We start from the raw sequence: 18,384 nt of genomic DNA, 5'->3' as shown, positions 1-18,384 counted from the left end.
TCGACTACGCATATGATACCACTTTAGGAAAATCCTGAGTACAATTCTTTGAATTTAATTATCATATTGTTGGCTGTACATCAAATAAGTATGCCTCATATTTTCTAGCCAAATAAATACAAATCTATTGTATTTATGGTTGGTAAAGCTCATAATGCAAACTTCAACCCCTTCAAGTCCCAGTTTATTATTCAGTAATTCATCTTAAAGCATATTACTCAGTAACTGTATGAATTATTCAGTAACTACAGTGAAACTAATAGGAACGATATGTAGTTAAGAGGAATGTGATTCTGCAGCAGTCTGGCTGATCATTTACAAAAAAACCTTTTAGGTCTTGGGCAAGTATCATTCTTGGTAAATCACCTCGACAGCAAGAAGTAAGTTGTGCGGGCACGCTGAAATTGGATAAGACACAGGAGCAAACTGTACACACACCGATGAATAAAACATACATTGGGTCATTATCTCGATTAGGATTGAAGCACAGCAAGTGAATGACTTTTACCCAAGCAGACTGAGGAATATCACTGAGCAATGTTCTTACAATATTTATTTTTTTTCTACTCTAGTGCCCAGGATCTTTCTAGGTCTTGTGACACCGAGCTGGAGTGGTACTTACGTTTGGTATGCTCTCTATCTTATCTCTGTAATGGTGTGGCAGGATGCAATGGAAACAGACAAACTGGTGATTAATGTGTCTAAGTCGCATTGTAAAAATGTTTTAAGAGCATGACAAGCATCTGCTCCGGGGGCAAGACTCCTCGCCGTTCTTTCTGTGCATCTCTCTCAGACCAAGCTTAAATGCATTTCCATGTAGTTTATACAAAGAAGACCGAGATTTATCTCTCTAAACTAAAAACAATCTTGGGATCACTCTGTACCATGAATGTACTATTGTGTGTTTAATTCTTGAAATTCATTATCCGGAGGAAAAAAAAAGACATTTAAACACAATAGGCTTTAACCAGAGAAATTTAAATTTCTTTTTGTTTTGGTCAGGCATGAAGGCATGGTTCATAGTATCGAATTTTGCAATGGTTCCTTTTTCATGCCTGTATAATTTCTATCTGTATTTCTGGGTTATGTGTGAGTCTACAGTACTTCCAGCACTGAAGCAGAGATAGCAGAGCACTGCTCTATAAAGAATGCATAAGTGGCTGCTTCTCCTGATTAAATATGTCTTTATGCCTTTACACTGCATTGCAATGCAGGATGTAGAAATAGCTTACTGAAGTGCTGTTATGCATGAGTTATAATGTTAATTCAAAAATAGCCTGGAGGAAATTTGCTTTCTTTCACAGAACAGGATGATTCCTTCATATAGTCAATTGAATGGGCACATGCAACAAATAAGACTTTTTATCATCATCATAAACTCAGGGCTAATTCAAGTGTTCACGAGTAGACGAACAGTGCTTGTTGATGGCTTTCTGTTTAGAAAAATTAGATACAAACCAGCAATATTTATGTCAGGTAGTGTAATATTTGGATATGCTACTTAGTGCAGGGTTTAAGGCGTCATCAGTGGCTGATTTCTGCAACCTGCACTCAACAACTAACTCCAACCACAGGTCAACTCTCAAGTCCACTGGAGTGAAAAAGATATGCAACATGATATTCTAACTGAACAACTGAACATCCAGTAGATACCATGAGAAACCCATTAGGCTGAAGTGACAGGGTGGTGTGAAGTCTTACCGTTGCAGGGGAAAAGGTGAAGTCCTCGTTGTGCTCAGTTCTGATGTCCTGAAGGTAAACCACTGAATTCCATCCTAAAGCGCACTAAGTTGTCGAGGACGCACGGTGATGCTTCACTCTCTTACCTTATTTATCTCTTGTTTACTTCTCCTAAAAATCATATCCACTTAATTTGAAAACAATTAAAGCGCTGGTGTAAAAAAAATGGCAGTGTTTCAATGATGGATGTGCACTTTTTAATGAGCGCTGTGATGAAGACGCAGAGGTGGGTACCGTCGTTTCAGCTGAGCTGCCGGTAGTCCAAGCGCGTCTAACTGCCAGCCGTTTCCACGAGCGCTCCTCGCTTCTCCCGGACTCACAGCTGATACACCCGGGTTGCCAGAACGGCTTGTTTTACCCCTCCCAATCACGTTTCATAAAACGCCTAGTTCGCCATACTAGCCATAATAATAATATTATAATAGTATCATTTATCCAAAAGGCACAATTCAGGAGTAACCAAATCAACCCAATTTATATACCAGCTCAAAGGAAGCTGGATTAGAAAATAAAGTAATACAGAGTGGGATTACTGCGGTTGCAATCTGGCAACCCAGGTGATCGCCACAGAGCTCCTCGTCACTTTAAGGAAACGCGCAGAGCCGCCGTGCGCCATGAAGAGTGTCAGGGGGCGGAGGGTCTGGCGCATAAACCTGTCAGAGGTCCAAACATTTAGAAAAAAAAAAGAGCAAATCCTGGCAGAAAAAAACGATCAAGAGTCAATTAAAACGCATGAGTGAGAAACAATAGCTCATCACAAGTGAGAGAACATGCTGAATAACACAGAGGGACTCAAAAAAAAAAGTAAAACGTGTTGTTCAAGGCATGTTTGCTGTGAGTGGCAAACAAGGTTTCAGGAGACAAAAGACAATATATAACTACATCTGAGTGCAACCTTTACAATTTTCTGCAAAACTAAATTCTACTCAGTTCATTCATCTTCATCCTGGTCAGGGTGGTGGTGGATCCAGAACCTATACTGGGAGCACTGGAACAACCCATGGATGACACTGTGCATACCCACATTCATAACCACCTACTGGCATGTTTTTGGGAGGTGAGAGGAAACCGGAGTACCTGGAGGAAACCCATGCGACATGGGAGAACATGCACAGAAACTCCACACAGACACTAAGCCGAGCTCAGGATGGAACCAGGGACCCTGGAGCTGTGAGGCCGCAATGCTCCCCAAAGCAAAATGAACAGAAGTGGGTCTTGTTCTCCAGGCCTGATGTGAAGAAGGCAGGGTGTGACATCTGACAGAGATAAAAAGAGAAAAGAATGGGCAAAGGTTCTTCTTGACATCTCACAAAGAATGAGCATACAAGTTATTAAGGGATATTGAAATGATAACATTTGGCTTCTTGCTGTTAATATTTTAACATACAATATATGAACATTTCTGTGACTTGTGATAATCAAGGGCCATCTGTGAATATAAATACTAGATGTCTTATAAAAAATAACTTAGATGTCATTCATTTTTTTCCTAAGGTTATGCATATATTTTCTCTGAACTAAAACAAAAAGTTCCAAAAATCTTAAAGGATTCTTATGAGGAGTATAAGGTCTTTGGGTGTAATTATTTGACGGTGAAAAACCATTCTGACAGATTTAAAGAATTTTCAAGACTGCATTGGATTTTCCACCTGAAATGACTTCAGTCCCATAATTACAACAGTGCATACTCTTACCCTTTCATGGTGCACCAGAAACATGATTAAATGTCACAGCCTTTCTGATTGTAATACCTGTGTCCATCCATGGGTTAATGTGTAACCTGGAATACAGCACATAGTGATAATAGCCCTTATAACATCCAGATCCTCTGATTATCTGGTGCATTGCATTATATCGTCTGATGTGCCGGTTATTACATTTATTATTAGAGTTTTTAATCAGTATTCTCATCAATATCTCGGCTGAGTTTGAAATAAATATATGAAATATAACTAGACTGAAAATGTGCCATTAGCAGGAAATCCCAGTATTTCTGACACTTAATTTTGAGTTTTCATAACACTGAGTGTGATAGGAAGGAAATTAATGCCAGCATTTGAATGGAGCCTCCCAAAGATTATGAAAAAGAAGCATAAAGACTAAATCATGACTTAAGCCTGCTCAGGGAAATATTTATCTGTGGCATTAATTTGCTTGATATTACACTTAATCAAAGTTAGAGCACATGAAAAGCTCTTTGTCTAAAATCCCACAATCGGATTTAAAAAAAAAAACATAAAAACAAACAAACAAACAAACAAAAAAAAAAAACATGGCACAAATGAGTAAGGTTAGAGCAAGATAATCGAAATAGAAAATAATCATGGATATAATGTTTCCTTCACTTTAATTACTGTCACATTTTCAGATTTTTTATATTTATGTATTTATTTGTTTGTTTGTTTATTTATTTGTTTATTTACTTATTTATCTAGGTAGCTAGGTAGGTAGGTAGGTAGTATTTAAGTAATTAGTTAGTTAGTTAGGTAGTTAGGTAGTTAGTTATTTAGATTCAGTAAAACTATTTTTTGGTCCTAGCCAGGAAATGCAGAACCAGGAAATGTAGAATCCAGTTATCGGACGCTCCCTGATGTGGCGGATAAAGACAATTCTGCCACACACTTGCCACTCTATATTTATGAATATAAATTATGTTTACCAGAGTACCATTGCCAAAAATGCATCAGAGCAGATTTCTGTAAATGTTATTATGATTATGCTTCACCATTTAGGAAGCCAATAGCAGTGTTGCCAGGTGCATAGTTTTGTCTGTGTGATTGGGGCTTGCACACACATTAGATTAATTATATCAGTGTCTTGTTAGCCAAGAAAGTTTTTTGTAATTCAGACACAAATTACATAGTATATTACGTATGTGTGTGGGCTGTGGTTATGATTAAAATAGCGAATGAAGAGGTGAATTGCTGTATCAGTAGAAATAAGTTCATGATAAATTCATACAAAAACATTAAATAAATGAATACTGCTTTATTGAAAATGTATTGTAAGATGTTACTTGGTAGATATTACTACACATTTATCAAAGATAGACATGAATTTGAGTTTAATATAGCATTTGGAAAGGTAAAATCTTGGATTTTGGAATTATTGACCACTGGGATAGCTTTGAATGTCCATTGGACTATTCTGAACCTTGGAACCTAAGAAATCTGTCTGAAAAAATAGGAATAGGAAATATGTGTATCACAGGATTTGAAATGTCTTGTTTTAGTGAGGGGACAAATATTGAACTGCCTCTATAAAAATCAGGTTGCTTTCCTGTTCTATCAGCAAATGAAAATGTTAAATAATCATGACTTTTACAGAAAAAACAATCCCACACACCAAAAAGAACCTCTCTCCTTCATCCATCCGTCATGCATGTGCATCCATGTATACATACAGATTTACAGGTAGGTGATAGGTGCCATGATGCATATTTATGGCCCATTAAAATGACCTGGTTTCAACACACTCTCACCATCTGTTTGGTGGTAAAATGCAGCATGATAGAAAAATATCTTGATTTATCTTGACAGAATACACATATATCTTTCTTTCCATCTTCAAAAATAACTTCACGCTTGATGTGTTACAGATGGTATTTTATACTTTCAAGTTTTATCTAAATTTTCTCATTTGAACAAATGTGTCATGGTTTGTGTGCATCTGATAAGTGCTATAAGCAGAATAATTGGATGTGCTAATCTGTCACACATCCTTAACGTGATGTTTTGCAAAGGGCACACTCACCTGAGCTAAAGGTTAGCCACAGCAGGCAACACAAAGGCAAGCTGCCCTTACCATATCTCATAAAATCACCTAGTGTCTCATGACTGAATGCTGTTAGACCAATACATCCTCCATCCAAAGAGAGCCAATCAGGCTTTTTTACATAGCCAGCATGTTATCCAATGTGAAAAGAGGTCACATCCTACCTGTTTCGTAAGCAAACACAGGCCCCTATTGAATGATGTTAATGCCATTAGTATTGAGTGTCTCCCTCCATTACAAATTTGTCTGACAAACTCTGTGACCCTCTGGGAGATAATTTTCAAATCACTGGCTTGTATTATCATATGACAAAAATCAAATGTTATGTGGATCTCATAAATATAAACTGAAAAGTAGTGATTGTGTTGCATTTCTATATGGAACTGTACTGCAAGTCCAGATAGGTTGAATTTACTTTTTAAAAAATTTGAGGAATCCAGTTTCCTTAAAAAGATTAAGTAATGAGTAATGAAAACGTGAGTGAATTTAATTTAAAATTTGAAGTTAAATACACTAAATGCTGAGCTGATTTAACTTGAAGTCTTTTGCTTTGCCCAATTTTTCCTCTTAGACTCTCTATATGGATTTTCTTCTTATTTCCTCTAAGCAATGTACCGTATCCTAGTCAGTGCAACACAGTTTACAAGACTGAATAAAATTAAGGCTAACAAAAGGTCATGGCAACAATCAGTCTATTACAGAAAGGTCACATGAATTTCACATGTGAATAATCACACGATGTGTTTTACAAATGTGGGTTTTAAGCAAGTCATATATTAGGTTATTATATATTATGAAGTCACATTTGTTTACTTGAATTCAAATGTGCAATTTCAGGACCTGTTTATCACATATTACTTACATAATCACTTCTAAATATATGCGATTTTTCTATATTGTGCTACCGTATTGTGTTCCACATGCACATATTTATTCAGACCTACGTTACACAGTCCCTTTTCATTTCCTTAACATCTAAAATGATTTACAACCCTTAAACATCCATTTCTGCCCTTTTTCATGTCTAGTGAAAGAAAACTTGGCATGTATAAACTTGGCAAGTAGAGACAGGCCATGCTGTCCTCTGGTCCACTCCCATTTATAAAGTTGCTTTTCTGATGTCAACAAAATCAAGGACTGTGTATAGAAAGGCAATGATGTTGAAACAAAACTGCAGTGATGATGAGAGAGCTGGTGGGTCAGAATAATCACCTGTTGGATATGGTTAAAATTGCTTACTCTTCTGTTTTGTAGTATAAAATATCTTCTTTCTTCTAGCAAAATGAAAAAGTCATCAGCTTTAACATTCATTTTGAAACCAGTCAGTCAGTTCCACTTGATTTCAAATGATTGAGTCAAACCAGGGTCTCCTGGTAGCAGGAATCTCCTCGCATAAATCCATCCGTTTCCTTCTCATAAAAGCTTAATCACAGATCACAGGAAAACTTCTAACAGCAGCACAAACTCATATTGTATTGATTATTTATTAGAAGCTCATTGCCTTTCTGATGTCTCGACTTTGAAAGTCTCATTGCAGGGAATATGCAGTCAGCAGTGTATAGATCTCAGGGGAAGTGTACTGCCACCTACCAGCAGCCACATATAAAACAGCATTTTCGCTGCAAATTAGATTGTGCCAATGTGTTTACCTGCCAAACCATTTGAGAGCTGCCAAATCTCTTTTTAATATAAAACCATTAACCTTTTAGAGATTGCTTGTAGAATGCTGCAAACGATTTCAGATAGATGTTTCTCTGTCTGATTCTGCGTATGGCTGTTTCAAAATAATAATAATCATATTTTTCAAAATAATCACAAAAGGGATTGTAAAGATTTTCTGTGTGGGAGTTACAAACGAAAGACAAATTAAAGGGGGAAAAAAACAGCTCTGTTATGCTGTGGGGGGAATTTATATTTGCTGTTTTGTGACCAATCAATACAACGTTCTTCTGACTGATCACCTTTATCCTATGATGAAACTTTTCTATCCTGAAGGGAGTGCTCTCTTCCACAATGATGACGCCCCCATTCGTTTTCAAATAGAGACAAACAATAAGCCTCTAATGCAATATAAGTGTTTGTGGGCTGTTAGAAGTTCTGATTAACTTTTGATCAAATGGAAATGGATGGGTTTAGGATGGATTTAAGAGATTGGACATACCTTCAAATGATCTTGATTCTAGCTACCAAGAGACCCATGTTTAATTCAATCATTTTAAATGATTTATAATCCCACTGTCTGGGGTCACCCAGAAGAGGATGTGTTCCCTTTTGTGTCTGGTTCCTCTCAAGGTTTCTTCCTTATGTTTTCTCAGGAGTCACCTCTGGTTTGCTCAGTAGAAATCGAAAGCTACATTCAGATTTCTGCTAAGATGCTTTGTGACAGTGTCTACCGTTTAAAATAAAAAGAATTGAATTGAGGGCTCACTGAATGGTTTGATGAGGATGAAAATGATTTAAATCATACGCTATGACCTCTTTTTTGGACATTTTGGAGCACTCCACCAAAACCATCAAAACACACTAATTAAGAGAAAATCTTTTGGAAGGATGATGTGAAAAATTCATAGAGTATACAACAACACTATATATACTGTATTCTGCACTTTTGTTCTTGTTTAATTTGCTCCATTGTACACTACAATATTTTGCACTAACCATTGTATATATTACCTTTTGGAATACCTCTCTTCTTGTCTATTTATTTTATTTTTTATCTGTATTTGTCCATTATGCCAAAACCTTGTGAGCTGCTAAACAGTCTTTCGCTGTTCAAAACAATGACAATAAAAATCTCTTCTACTCTATTCTAAAAAGATTTTAGATGGCATTTTCCCTGAAAGCATGAACACAGAACTCCACCTTGTGGCTGTTTAGGCCACTTAAAATGCAAGGTGATGACTGAGAGTAACAAGTGTATCCTCCAGTGAATGACACCAATTCTCTTAACCCCTTAAACTCATAGGACCCATCTAGGGTCCAGATTTATATTCCTATATTTCTCCCTCTCTCTCTCTCTCTCTCTCTCTCTCTCATATCTACACACTTTTCCTATTGGTTTCACTGTACTTACTGAAGAACATGCTTTAGATTAGTAACAGTATAATAAGGTTGGATTTAAGGGGTTAAATTCCCAATGTATCATGTAATTTTGCTTGACACATGACATAGCTTTTGGTTATAGAAACATATTTATCCCATCAATCACATGATCAACTAAGCCTTTAGCTAACCTGTGGTCTAAACAGACAAGCACACCAGGAGGTGCTGCAGAGACACTGATACAGCTGCAGCCAGTATGAGATTAATGGCTTATTGCAGTCCATTACATGCACTCCTCCAACATGATGTTAAATGGCATTTATAGTCTCTAAAGGCCAGATATGACAAGGTCTATTTTACTTTTACATATTCAAGCTAGATTAGATTTGGACTCAGTGAACTAAATAGGCACAATGAAATATCGTTTCTATGTGATATTTTGATTATGTAACCTGAGACCCATCAATTTCACCCAGCTAGAAATTCAGTAAATGTGAGCTGTTCAAGACTATAAATAAAAAGCCAGACATGTATGAGTGCTGTATAATATATAACTAGCAACACTGCATTTGATAAAAAACAGCACTAATACCTGCAAGTCCGCTAGGAATTGTCTAATTATGCTGGGTAATCATGATTAAAATTGATTTTTTTTTACCATATAGACCATTCCTGCACTTGTACAAATCAGCATCTGTGTAGATTTGCTAGATGCTTTGTATCACTGCTAGTTCAGCTGTTTGCAGAAGAATCTGCTAAATGTAAATGCAGAATCAGTGTAATCAGCATACCATACACAGTAAATGCCAGGCTAAAAGTGGTTATTTTGAATAATCAGTTATTAAGACTTTCATAATAAGTCAAGTTTATAATTAAAAATAAATCTGAAGAATAGCCATTTTGTATATGAGAACCAAGTCAAGTAAATTTTTATTGTCATTATAGCCATATACAGTGTGCAGTACACAGTGAGATGAAATAACGTTTCTCCTGGACCCAAGCTGCAGGATACATGTATGACGTACACAGTGCTGACAAGACATAAATAAAGTGTTATAAATCAGGGGTGGAAAAAGTACTGAGAAATTATGTGAAAGTATAGATAATGTGTCAACTCCAGTCAAGTCAAGTGAAAGAAAAATGTTGCTCCTTTTAAATGTAAAAGTTTTATATAACAATTAGTTCTGGTCCACTAATTTGATTGGACGTGTGGCATTCCAAGAGTGCTTATATTTAGTATAACCGCACTGGGATGTCTCACTGTTTGCATCACTGTTTGTTGCACTTGTTTGCGTTCACCACATAAAATTCCAATTCTAGCAACAGTCCCACTGAAACCGTACTACAGTACGGTTAGCTACATCATCAGCAGACATGGCAAACAATACATTTTTCATGAATATAACTTCTGACTTAAAATACCACAAAGATAAAAAAGGAAGAAGGGAAACCAATTTCAACAGATACACCTTTAACGAGACTGTACAAATCATTGTGAGCTAGCTAGCTAGTCAGGTAGCTGACGAGCAATCAGTAAATGCAGCTTCTTCAGCATCTATTTCTATTTGTGGAGCAAAAATTGGGCCATATTGTTTGGCCATATCGTGTCCAAATTGTCAGTTACTCCATATTAATTTCCACTTTATAACAGCTGTATTAAAAACAGTATGATGATATTGCTTAAATGGAGTACTTATTACAGTATTTAGCTTGCTTTTAATATGAGATAGCAGCTATATTATCAAAGGTTTTAGATTATTCTTTTTTATTATTCAGACAATGCCCGTGCAGTAAATGTTTTAACAATTTAAGTTGTGGCATTTTTAATTCAAAGCCCAGCTTAATTTTCATTTTTAACAATATAAAAAATAATGAGTATGTGTAAAGTGGTGTTTTCTCAGATACACCACTTTATTTATTTTTTTACATATATGGTGTTTAAACACTACCACAGAGACTTATGACAGAGAAACTGAAAGATTTTACTTAAAAATGTACACAATACAAAATTATTAAAATATTAAACAAATATGTAAACATGTCAAAATATGTAAAAAAATTATACAAACATGCCACTTTTGTGAATATTACATTTATACTACAAAAGTTCAAAAAGATATGAAATTTCATGAGACAAATCAAAATTCACAGTATAATTCTAATACACAGTCCAAAAATACAACTTGTAACTATATATGTGTGTGTGTGTGTGTGTGTGTGTGTGTGTGTGTGTGTAACATGACAAACTGTTATCTGCATATGTAAAATTACATACTGTAATCAAATATTGAAAAGAACATGCGTAGTACAATGAATTCACTTTATATTGAGATTAGAAAGCATGTGTGCTTACACTAGCACATCCTGTTAGAAATAAAAACACATCCTGCTGGAGAAATAAAGCCCACTATACATTATAATCTTCTTCGAAGAATTCTTATAGTTCGAGCTCTTGGTCTCTGTGGGTTGATTTCTGAAAAGATCCAATTGAAATATTGAGTTCATTAATGCTGTAATAATTCATAAACACACACCAATTTCATAAGTAATCTTTTTTAAAATTAAGTACTAAACATTTTCATACTTACTTTTAGCACAATTCTTCCAGCAATCTCTCATGGAGACAAAATTATTGTTGTTTCCTCCACTTCCTGTATAGTCAAACGGTTTACATATTTTTCTGGTAGAGTCGTAGTAGTATCTTGATATAGTGGCATTGCCTGTTCCTTTGTCCATGCCACCGAGGCAAATCACAGGGACAACTGCAAAAGAACATAACAGTTAAAAAAATAACCTGCAGCAACAATTACACTTTTAATTACACTCTGAAAAGTGGAGTCATGTTGTGAAATATTAAGCAGTCACAGGATATATAGGATTATATATATCCTTTAGTTATAGGATAGTGGCTAATCTGTAATAGATGGGACTCTTAAACTTATAAATTGGCTTAACAGCCTCTAGATGCTATCAGAAGCCCTGATTTATGGCCAACATTGGCCTTTATAGGCCTTTCATTTACTGATTTTCTGTCCATTTTGTTTCATCCACTAAATGTTCTCTGTTAAGCTATGAAGTCACAGAACCCCAGTGAAATGTGGAGAAATTTTACAATGAAATTGATCAATGTCCTTAAACCATAAACCAGTGTATCCCTCTTAGTGATTTTTCTCCATGAATCAAACAGCTAATCCTGCAGCATACCCTGCAGTACACTTGCAAACTGTAATGAAAGTGAAGAACACCAGCCAAAGAGACTTTCTTGCCCTAATTGGTCATCAGTTAGAATGAGGGTAAAAACTCAGAATCAGGCGTTTGCACTTAACATACACTTAAGAGGACTGCAGTATTCCATGCACGAGTTTCGATCTCCGAAGTTGTTATTATTTCCACCGCAGCCTCCGTAGAAGAACTCCTCACACTGCATGGAGGTCATGTTGAAAAAATAGCGCCTGGAAATGCCGAAGCATAGTCCCTCTTCCATGGGAAGGCGACAGATTCGGGGAATTTCTGCAAAAAGAAGAAGAAAAAAAAAACATTTTTAAATTACTGCATACATCTGTACAACTTTAACAGCCATCCTTTGTGTTGCATTACAGTGTGTGCAAAAGTTTTCATATACTTTGGATAAAAGTCTGAAAACAAGGAATTCTACTTGATACTAAACAAGACATTTAGTGTGTTAGGTTTCACACATGGTCCTTCAAGATCACAAGTAACAAAATGGTCCAAATATGCATGTTAAGATATTAGTAGTTAAAAATTAAAATGATAGCATATTCCTTTTTATAAATATTGTCTCCTATGTAAATACTGTACCCTACACTCTCAGAAATAAAGATAAACTGTATTTTTCCTTGTCACTGAGGTGGTACCATTAAGGGTCCATGTTTTGCAAGTAAACCTTTAAGGATAATTTAAGGTACATAAGCAGACCTCAAGGACTACAACACATTGTAGCTGATTAAAAGGTATGACACATGCACTTTCCTAGGTAAAAGACACTACCTAAAGGTACAAAACATATACTTGATGCTACCATGCCCAGCTAGGAGTACAGTTTGCTGCCTTTATGTCTGATATTATATGCCCTCCCTTTGCCTTTACAGCTGCCTCTAAGCCCTTTCCATGAACATATTCCACCATTTATCTAATGATTTTAATGGTTAATAGCATTTAATCAGCAGGGATTTCAATTTGTATTTCTTGGATGTGCATAGAGGTGTTGCAGCCTGGAAACTTGGCACTAAACCTGTTTTTTTTTTTTTTCTTTTTCTTTTTTTTTTTGGAAAGTTGTAAACTTTTGCACTATTTTTTCACTTGGTAACTTTTGCACTTTTTTTTTTTACTTAAATGTAAACACTTGCACTTTTATTTTTACTTGTAAACTTTTGCACAATTTGTTTACTTGTAAACTTTGGCATTAAACCTGCATTTCAAGCTTTTTGCACTGAAACTTGCAGTATACAGTCTATGTAACTGCATCTTTCTAAAATAAATACACAAAGGAACTAGATTAATGGCCTGCACTTGGAGATTAACACCCCACCCAAGTGCTATCTAACTAATGAGAACTAGAAATCAGCTAGAACAAGTTCGGGTTGAACAAACTTCACAGATAAAGCAGTGAATCTAGTGCTCGGTTCACCTACTCGGAATCCGGTAGCAGGTTTTACGGCACGCCATGTAAGACCTGAAGTTGTTGGCGTTTCCCTCGCAGCCTCCATAGCTGAACTCCTCACACTGCTGCGTCAGGGTGTTGTAGTAAAACCGCGGCACATCCTCTACACACGGCCCTTCGTCCACTTGCAGAAAGCAGACTTCTGTAAAGATGCAGGGAAATCTTGTTAAAGAGCAGATAGTATCCCCAGAAAGAGAAAAGGCGTTGTGCAGAAGGCAGAGAAACACGTGCAGAGAGAGTGTGTGTGTGTGTGTGTGTGTGTGATTTCCTCTGTACAAACCACAAGAAAGCCTGGTGTTAAATGTCAGCTTACCTCTGGTCGGAGGCCTGTAAGCGAATGCGCTTTGGATGAAGTTTATGAGCAAAACGCAGCCGAGGAAACGTCTGTCCATCTTTCAGCTTGTCTGAGCTCCTGGTCTGCAGAGAAGTGTGTGAAGTGCAGCGCTTTCCTTCATTTATACACACACACTGATATCCGGTGGGAAATAAAAGGGCGGGCTGAAGTCACTGACTAATCACTCCACAGTGATATCAGACTGTCTGCCTACGTTATTTCACTATTATTCTTATTTTACTTCAGTGGAATTGTGTAGTTTTCGAGAAGGATGTGAGGATGTTAAGTGCAAACCGTGTACTATAAATTCCACACGTTTACAGACCAGCTTCCTTCTGTAGACTTCAGCAGTCATATTCATTCATACTAATGTACTGCTCATTCACAAACAAAATATCTGCTTATCTTCAAGGCCATTTGGAAAACCTATTTAAAAGCTTTTAAAAGTATTTAAAATATTGTGAAAGCAATTTTGTGTCATTTTATTTTATTACATTCCATTTTCGATGAAGTCCTTATCTATTATAATTTTAGATTTATTTTGGTAGGTGTCTAAATGTTGTGAAGAAGTCATGGAATACATTCAGAGTGGTATGGATGATGATCCCCTGGTCAAAGGAATCCCAGAAGAAAAGAATCCATTCAAGGAAAAGGGTGGATGTGTCATTTGCTAATGTGGACAGAATAACTGCCCTATTCCTTTTACAGTTTAGACTCTGGTACTGCACATGGACACCTGCTACTCTTTAATCTTAGCCAGAACCTTCTCCGCTGCCCGAAACAGAGAAATGACAGTTGAGGATAGATAATAAAAATACTCTAAATGACTTGGATATGGACCCTTTCGCATCTTCTTGTGTATTCCTCTTTGAAGTGGTGAAATAAAACAGAATGCTTTTGGGCAGCGATTGTCAGTTTTGGTGCATGGCATGATGGGAGAACATCAGAATGTACAGAGCTTGGTATTATGCTCACAAAATTGTTTTAAATATTTACTATTCATCCATTTATTAGTGAATTCATTCATTCATTCATTCATTCATTCATTAAGCTTTATACTAGTGTCCCATTTTCATAGTGGCTCTGCAGGTAATTTACAAAAGCGAATCAAAATCAGAAATGGTCTCAAATAGAAAGAAAAAAATCATAAGAAAGTAAATAAAGAATATAATTAAAAATGAAAGTCTCAAATAAAAGTAAACAGAATAAAACAAGCCAATGAAATAAGAGATAAAATCTACAGTCACAAAATCAAAATCAATGCCATATAATACACTTCAGTAGGATGAATTAAAATGTATAGATTATTCATTCATCCTCAGTAAGTGCTTTATCCCGGTCAGGTTCGTGGTGGACACGGAGCCCATCCCAGTAACACTGGGCGCAATGCAGGAGAATTCAAAAAATATTACCAAGGTTTCTAAAGGCATTTGATGTTATATGTTTTAAATGCTATGCATTTTATTTGCATTTTATACTGGTTTCACTGTGTATGTCAACCTGCCCTGAGATATTTCAGTGCACTTGTTGATTTGAGAAGAGAAAGGTTTCTTTGCATAGTTTCAGCATGATAAGCAGTGTAGCAACCTATTGGATCATTTTCAGTGATTACTCATGCAGTTATGAAATGGCATTTCACTTTTTCTCAAGTATTTGAGATACCATTATATACACAAATGCAGTCCACTTATGTTTAAAAGGAATTTTACATACCTTTTCCTCTCATGACTATGCTTGTGAGGACCTTCCACTTATATAATTATTAAAGTAGCTAATTACTGCTATACCATACCCAAATCTAACACACACCCTAACCTTATCCTCAGTAACCAGCAGGAAACAGAGCCCCTACCCACCATGTTTCCCTGTGTCCATGTACGTTTCCTCTGGGTTCTCCAGGTTCCTCCCAGAAAAGGATAAAATGGTTACTAACAATAAATGAATAAACATACAGACATGCAGAATATAGTCTGTCTGAGTGGTTTTTTTTTTTCCATTTCCTTTTTATTTAGCTTCTTTAATAGTAGTTCACAGGTATCCAATCTTGTCCGAAAAGGGCCAGTGTGGGCGCAGGTTTTCATTCCAATCACGCAGGAGCTACACCTGAATGAGTCGATCTTGGCTTTCAACAGACTCCATCAGGTGTGACTTCTGCTCAGTTGGAATGAAAATCTACACCCAAGCCGTTCCTCTTCAGATAACATCGGACATCCCTGATAGTAGTTGCAACTGCAACAGAAATTTGACATGCATGTATAAAAGACGGGTTCATTACAAAGTGTCTGTGGCCTTTGATGCAAGATGTTTGACGGTGAGTCAATCTATACACTGTGAAAGAATATGAAATAAGATTGAAATCTCTTTAACTGATTCCTTTAATTTAATTCCGTTCCTTTGATTTCATGCCCATTGCCAAAGTTGACTGCTTGTCATCAAGATTGGAACAGGGCCAATATGCCATTTTAAAGCCTTTCTTTATTAACGGTTGAATAAGTTGACATTCCCTGATTGTGATTCTAGAGCATGTCAGAAGGATAGCTTTTTATCATGCTGTTGTGTGCATGTGTGTAGTCAGAGAGTGCATCTCCCTCTACCAGTACCTGAGGGAACACATTTGTCATTAAGAATGATAATGTGTTATTCAGCATGACAGGTTGGGGGTAAACACAGATTAACTTGCTTATCATTGCAATTTATAATGCCATGTCCCCTTGACCTACATTTCTACCATAATATTATCATGGCCCGGAGAACCCGGTAAATCTCAGACTTCTAGAAATTGTACAATCTATGTGCAATTTTTAAAAATTTTATGTGACAACAAAAAATAGTAACATAATGAGTAACTCACTTTTTAATTCAATAGCTATCTAAAGCAATGGTAAAATAAGAGTGTTTGCTTTAATAGGATTATGAGCTTGCAGTGTTTATACAGATTACTTTATAACCCGGATTGAGAGACACCTGAAGGATTCTCTTTCCGTCTTCAGGGGGGAAAAGAACTCACTGTAAGCGGCAGTAAGTGTGGACTTCATTACTCACTTCATCTAGAATGTAAATACTTCTGCTATTAGTTTTACTTTGACAATAGTGCATAGCATTTAATGCTGTTATAAAACATGTGCATTTGATTTGTTTTCTCACAGAAAATGCCGGTTATAAATGTAGAGAATCTCACGGACTTGGATAAGGCTAAAATGGAAGTAGATCAGTTGAAAAAAGAGGTGAAACTGGAAAGGGAAAAGGTAAGAACTTGTCTATTCATAAGCTCACTGGTTTAAATAGTAAATAATAATTTACAAAATAGTATATGTGAAGCATTCATAGATTTCAGCAAATATTTTCCTACTAATGTACTGCTCATTCAAAAACAAAATATCTGCTTATCTTGAAGGCCATTTGGAAAACCTATTTAAAAGCTTTTAAAAGTATTTAAAATATTGTGAAAGCAATTTTGGGTCATTTAATTTTATTACATTCCATTTTTGATGAAGTCCTTATCTATTATAATTTAAATTTATTTTGGTAGGTGTCTAAATGTTGTGAAGAAGTCATGGAATACATTCAGAGTGGTATGGATGATGATCCCCTGGTCAAAGGAATCCCAGAAGAAAAGAATCCATTCAAGGAAAAGGGTGGATGTGTCATTTGCTAATGTGGACAGAATAACTGCCCTATTCCTTTTACAGTTTAGACTCTGGTACTGCACATGGACACCTGCTACTCTTTAATCTTAGCCAGAACCTTCTCCGCTGCCCGAAACAGAGAAATGACAGTTGAGGATAGATAATAAAAATACTCTAAATGACTTGGATATGGACCCTTTCGCATCTTCTTGTGTATTCCTCTTTGAAGTGGTGAAATAAAACAGAATGCTTTTGGGCAGCGATTGTCAGTTTTGGTGCATGGCATGATGGGCTAAACATCAAAATGTACAGAGGCTCCTTTAGAAATATTTATTAAAAAACTTTTAATGTCTTCAGTGTCACTTTGCCATGTCCAGTTATCTGTGTGGTTGTGTGATATGTGCTGCAAATGAGTGTACAAGATTCTGGGGCAATTTCCTACTTGGATACTGTCTTTTTGTCTTAAGTTTGCTTATACCACAGTGTTATGAAATCTCAATTTTGATTGGTCATAAGATGTTGATTAATTTTCTATAATACAAGCTCTGACAGTAAAACCGTCTGTAATTGAAATCACGGGTTTATATTAACATTAATGTTTATTCTAATATGATGTAGTTCCTATAGTACAGTTCATATGGTATAGATCTTTGTAGGAAGACGTTTATTTTATTTGTCTTATTACTTATTTCAAGGAAGAGAAAAACCGAGCTGAGCAGATCACTGTTTTAGCTGCTACAGTTGTAAGGATGATGCACAATATTAAATAGAACTACAAAAAGTATTAAAAAGCACAATGTACATTATTAAAATTTTAAAAATTGAAATGGTAAGAAAATTGCTGTGGTATAAGATGAGTAAAACACTCAATATTTGAAAATAATCCACTTTGGGGTGGTAACAGTAACCCCTTTTGGCACACATCCCATCAATGTTTATTTTCCTGTAACAGCACACCCCTTGTGTGTTATTATACAGAAACTGACATATGGAAGAGCAAAACAGATTATTCTACTGCAGGTCTGATGATATTGCTAGAATAAATCACCCTGTCATTGAGAGTGAAGGGAATTACCTTTAGACTGATGCAAGATTCCAGTCAATATTTAGAGTTTTAGAGACTCTTAGGAACTATAACTGGTTTCTTCATATCAGTAACAGGACTAGCATATTTACTAACAAATGCA

The 18,384-nt window shown here is 36.0% G+C and overlaps 3 protein-coding genes across 4 annotated transcripts in view; 1 reads left to right on the top strand and 2 right to left on the bottom strand.

Moving 5' to 3' along the window:
- Window positions 1-2,061, bottom strand: part of calcr (calcitonin receptor) — a 55,414-nt gene extending 53,353 nt beyond the window's left edge. The window contains exon 1 of the mRNA XM_026930171.3: window positions 1,702-2,061. The gene's annotated coding sequence lies outside the window, so the exon portion shown is untranslated. The remainder of the gene's footprint in view (window positions 1-1,701) is intronic.
- An 8,409-nt stretch (window positions 2,062-10,470) lies between these two features.
- tfpi2 (tissue factor pathway inhibitor 2) lies at window positions 10,471-13,705 on the bottom strand. Its single transcript, XM_026929404.3, has 5 exons — window positions 13,551-13,705; window positions 13,209-13,379; window positions 11,887-12,066; window positions 11,145-11,318; window positions 10,471-11,029 (listed from the first exon to the last, which is right to left on the bottom strand). Exons 1-5 carry the CDS (start codon window positions 13,627-13,629, stop codon window positions 10,971-10,973), a joined length of 663 nt encoding a protein of 220 aa, XP_026785205.3. The 5' UTR covers window positions 13,630-13,705; the 3' UTR covers window positions 10,471-10,970.
- Window positions 13,706-16,531: 2,826 nt separating this feature from the next.
- gngt1 (guanine nucleotide binding protein (G protein), gamma transducing activity polypeptide 1) lies at window positions 16,532-18,374 on the top strand. Of its 2 annotated transcripts, none has more exons than XM_026930159.3 (3): window positions 16,532-16,589; window positions 16,718-16,816; window positions 17,101-18,374. In XM_026930159.3, exons 2-3 carry the CDS (start codon window positions 16,721-16,723, stop codon window positions 17,224-17,226), a joined length of 222 nt encoding a protein of 73 aa, XP_026785960.1. In that variant the 5' UTR covers window positions 16,532-16,589; window positions 16,718-16,720; the 3' UTR covers window positions 17,227-18,374. The 2 variants fall into 2 exon arrangements, with proteins under 2 accessions (XP_026785960.1, XP_034154644.1); XM_034298753.2 differs by having other exon boundaries at window positions 16,579-16,625.
- The last annotated feature ends 10 nt before the right edge of the window (window positions 18,375-18,384 follow it).

Source organism: Pangasianodon hypophthalmus, chromosome 23 (genome assembly GCF_027358585.1).
Source record: "Pangasianodon hypophthalmus isolate fPanHyp1 chromosome 23, fPanHyp1.pri, whole genome shotgun sequence".
Classification (NCBI taxonomy): Eukaryota; Metazoa; Chordata; class Actinopteri; order Siluriformes; family Pangasiidae; genus Pangasianodon; species Pangasianodon hypophthalmus.
The sequence above is the reverse complement of the archived record's forward strand: the minus strand, read 5'-3'. Positions and strand labels throughout refer to the sequence as shown.

What these genes read in the sequence shown, in the direction of transcription:
- tfpi2 (XM_026929404.3), bottom strand. Translation starts at nt 13,629, where the DNA reads ATGGACAGACGTTTCCTCGGCTGCGTTTTGCTCATAAACTTCATCCAA. An exon ending in TTACAGGCCTCCGACCAGAG is followed by an intron (nt 13,380 to 13,550) that starts GTAAGCTGACAT and finishes GCATCTTTACAG; the next exon opens with AAGTCTGCTTTCTGCAAGTG. An exon ending in AACCTGCTACCGGATTCCGA is followed by an intron (nt 12,067 to 13,208) that starts GTAGGTGAACCG and finishes TTCTTTTTGCAG; the next exon opens with AAATTCCCCGAATCTGTCGC.
- gngt1 (XM_026930159.3), top strand. Translation starts at nt 16,721, where the DNA reads ATGCCGGTTATAAATGTAGAGAATCTCACGGACTTGGATAAGGCTAAA. An exon ending in TGAAACTGGAAAGGGAAAAG is followed by an intron (nt 16,817 to 17,100) that starts GTAAGAACTTGT and finishes TTATTTTGGTAG; the next exon opens with GTGTCTAAATGTTGTGAAGA.